General features: G+C 44.6%; 1 protein-coding gene across 1 annotated transcript; it reads left to right on the forward strand.

Moving 5' to 3' along the window:
* The first annotated feature begins 1,014 nt into the window (after positions 1-1,014).
* LOC141628255 (uncharacterized) lies at positions 1,015-1,659 on the forward strand. Its single transcript, XM_074441420.1, has one exon. The coding sequence runs from the start codon at positions 1,015-1,017 to the stop codon at positions 1,657-1,659; it is 645 nt and encodes a 214-aa protein (XP_074297521.1).
* Positions 1,660-3,871: the final 2,212 nt, after the last annotated feature.

Here is a 3,871-nt window from a genome sequence, read left to right on the forward strand (position 1 = left end):
TGGTTGTCTAATGTGGTGGTGGTTCCGAAGAAGAATGGCAAGTGGAGGGTCTGCGTCGATTTCACGGATTTAAATAAATCTTGCCCGAAAGATCCATTTCCACTACCACACATAGACGCCATGGTGGATGCTACTGCGGGTCACGAGATACTGACATTCCTGGATGCCTGGAGCGGATATAACCAGATAAAGATGCGCCCCAATGACCAGGAAAAGACAGCATTCAGATCCGAGCGAGGTATCTACTATTATAATGTCATGTCTTTTGGACTGAAAAATGCAGGATATACCTATCAGAGGCTGGTAAACATGATGTTTATAGAGCAAATAGGCCAAACTTTGGAAGTATACATAGACGATATGGTCGTCAAATCGAAGCAAGCTTCGCAGCATCACCAGCATCTGGCAAAAACTTTCAATACCCTCAGACAATATCAAATGAAGCTGAATCCGACAAAGTGTACCTTTGGAGTATCCAGTGGAAAATTTCTGGGGTACATGGTGACCCAGAGAGGGATAGAGGCCAGCACCGAACAAATCAAAGCGATTCTGCAGCTGGAGTCACCACAGAAACCGAAAGACGTCCAGCGCCTGACTGGAAGAGTGGCAGCTCTAAACAGATTTATATCCAGATCCTCAGACAGATACAGTCTGTTTTATGATGTACTCAGAAAGAGCCAAAGATTAGAGTGGACGGAGGATCATGAGAAAGCATTTCAGGAGCTGAAACGTTATCTCAGCACCCCGCCACTCCTGTCGAAGCCAGAACCACGAGAGCCACTATTCCTGTACCTGTCAGTCACAGAAGCAGAAGCTAGTGCAATACTAGTGTAAGAGCAGGAAGGATCGCAGCACCCAGTATATTACGTCACTAAGTCTCTGCTTCCAGCAGAGACCAGGTACACGTCATTAGAAAAACTTATCCTTGCACTAGTTACAGCATCTTATAAATTGCGTCCTTACTTCGAGTCTCATACAATTTCTGTGATAACTAAATATCCTCTTAAGACTATCATGAGAAAACCAGAATTGTCAGGAAGGATGGCTAAATGGTCCGTGCACCTGAGCGGTTACAATTTGAAATTTGAACTTCGCACAGCCATAAAGTCTCAGGCTCTGGCAGACTTTGTGTCTGACTTCTGTCCGGCTCTCCAGACCCAGGCAGAACAAGACATTCTGAGTCTAGAGGAAGATAAAGGGGAACAAGTGTGGGAGCTACATGTGGACGGAGCCTCCAACGCAAGAGGAACAGGAGTAGGATTGGTCCTCAAATCACCCCAGGGAGATCTCATAGTCAAGGCAGTACGATCTGAATTCAAGGCCACAAACAATGAAGCAGAGTACGAGGCATTGATCCTTGGTCTGAAGCTGGCTCTGGATCTAAAAATCAGACACCTTAAGGTTTGCAGTGATTCTAAACTTATAGTTAACCATGTAAATGATTGTTATGAGGCCAGGGATCCCAGGATGATGGCATACCTAGACGTAGCAAAGGAGCTGAAAATCAGATTTGCCACGTTCAACATCAAACAAATCCCCAGGGACCAGAACGCAGAAGCAGACGCACTAGCCACCCTGGGGGCAACCTTCAAAGCAGGAGTCGTCTCCAGAATACCAATAGACCACGTACTAGAGCCAGCAATACTAAAACCTGAGTAGGAAGCAAAAGTGTTGTGCAGCACCAGCAGTGAAGAAGATACTCCAGACTGGAGGAAACCGTACCTAGATTGGCTGCAGAATGATATCCTTCCAGTAGATAAAAAGAAGGTAAGGAGCTTGAAAATGAAAGCATCCAGGTTCATACTAATCGATGATGTCCTGTTCAGGAAGTCCCACGCTGGACCCTACCTCAGATGCCTGGACCGGGAAGAATCTCAGGCTATTTTGCATGCTCTCCACAGTAGAGAATGTGGAAACCATGCAGGGGGGCAGGAGCATGTCCAACAAGGCACTGAGGCAGGGATACTTCTGGCCCACAATGCGCAAAGACGCCATGGAGTTTGCAAAAAGATGTGACGCCTGTCAGAGGCACGCCCACATCAGTCAGCAGCCAGTAGAGCCTCTGCATCAGGTTATCTCACCGTGGCCCTTCATGAAGTGGGAAATGGACATCGTGGGACCATTACCCAGGGCACCAAGAAACAAAATCTATATGCTCGCCATGGCGGACTATTTCTCCAAGTGGATAGAAGCAGAATCATCCTCCCAGGTTATAGAAACCCAGGTTATATCTTTCATTAAATGCAATATTATATGCAGGTTTGGGATTCCATCTGAGATTATATGTGATAACGGATCTCAATTTATTGGAAATATGACAGAAGCTTTTTGTACTAGGTGGAATATTTCATTGCAGAAATATACTCCTAGGAACCCCCAGTCCAACGGACAAGCCGAATCCAGCAATAAAATCATCGTTGAAAACTTGAAAAAGAAGCTGGAAGAAATTGGGGGCAAGTGGGCAGAAGAGCTGCCTCTGGTTCTCTGGGCTGACAGAACCACACCCAAGATTGCAATAGGACAAACCCCCTTCAGCCTGGTGTTCGGAGCAGAAGCAGTCATTCCATCCGAAGTTAGGGTCCCAACCCACAAATGGGAGGGGCCATACCAAGTGGAAAGCATAGTTGGAAATGGAGTTTACCGACTCGTGACTATGAAAGGACAAATGGTTCCCAGATCCTGGAATATCGCCCACTTGAAAAAGTATTTCACCTAAGTCACCAGCATGGTCAACAACTGGGTACTTAGCCTACCAGATACAGCTCCGCCAGGTTCTAGATATTGCTTTAAATATTTCCCTGGCTCTGAATATTTTTCTGGTTCTAAAATTTTTTCTGAGTTTAACATTCTATGGTTCTGAAAACTTTTGCACTTGTTATGAATCTAAACACTTTTTGATTCCGAAAATGTTCTGCACATACGCCAAGTTCGATATTTTTTGGTTCTGAAATTTTTCGCACATATTTAAATTTTAACATTCTTTGGTTCTGAAATAACCCTACATGTATTTTGATTATGATTCTAAAATTTTTTCAAGTTATAAAACCACTTTAAATGTTTTAAGTAAAGAAATTCCTTTTTATAAATTTCTTTCAAATAAATGGCCAAGTGAATAAAAATGCAAACTAATCTGGCAGGGTCTATATTCACTACAGAAGGCGTGTGTCCGTGGCTAAGCACGTACAACCGGGATAGTCAGCCTCCCGCGATGCATTAGCACCCACGCAAGCCTGGCTTCTCTGACGAGTGGGCATACTAGACCCCTTAGCCAACAATCAGACAACGATGGCCAAACAAACGACGTGCATGCACAAATTAAAGCACCGGAAACAGTACGACACAAAGATATATCCAACCGAAAATACTTAAGTTCAAAAGCAAAGTATGTCTGGCCCCTGGACCAGACCAAAGTACACCAAACTATTCAAAATGAAACTAAAATGTGACGCCCCGCAGGGCCAAAAACTAACTAAGCATAATAAAAGTTTTTTAGACGCATGAAAAGCTAATCTATATCAATATGATCCACAGCCTCAGAAGCAGCTTCCTGGGTGTCATGAGCAGATTTTCTGGCCTCGGCAGCACATTCCTTAGCCTCAGCAGCACTCTTTTCAGCACCAGAAATCTGTCCTTCAGCATCAGAAAGACTACTCTGCACCTTCTGCTTCTGAGCAGCCTCCTCCAGCAGCAGATTCTGGGATTTGTCTAATTCAGCTTGGATTTTGAGTTTGCTCTCCTCTGCTGCATTCGTCGGCTTCAGGAGCTCTACCTTCTCAGCATTCCAGGAGATGAACTTTCCTCCTCATAAATAGGGACAACTGGAAGGACTGCCAAGCCAGAACAGAGTGTAAAAAAAAGAGAAAAAGGCTTG

The sequence above is a fragment of the Silene latifolia genome, chromosome Y (assembly GCF_048544455.1).
Source record: "Silene latifolia isolate original U9 population chromosome Y, ASM4854445v1, whole genome shotgun sequence".
NCBI classification, from domain to species: Eukaryota; Viridiplantae; Streptophyta; class Magnoliopsida; order Caryophyllales; family Caryophyllaceae; genus Silene; species Silene latifolia.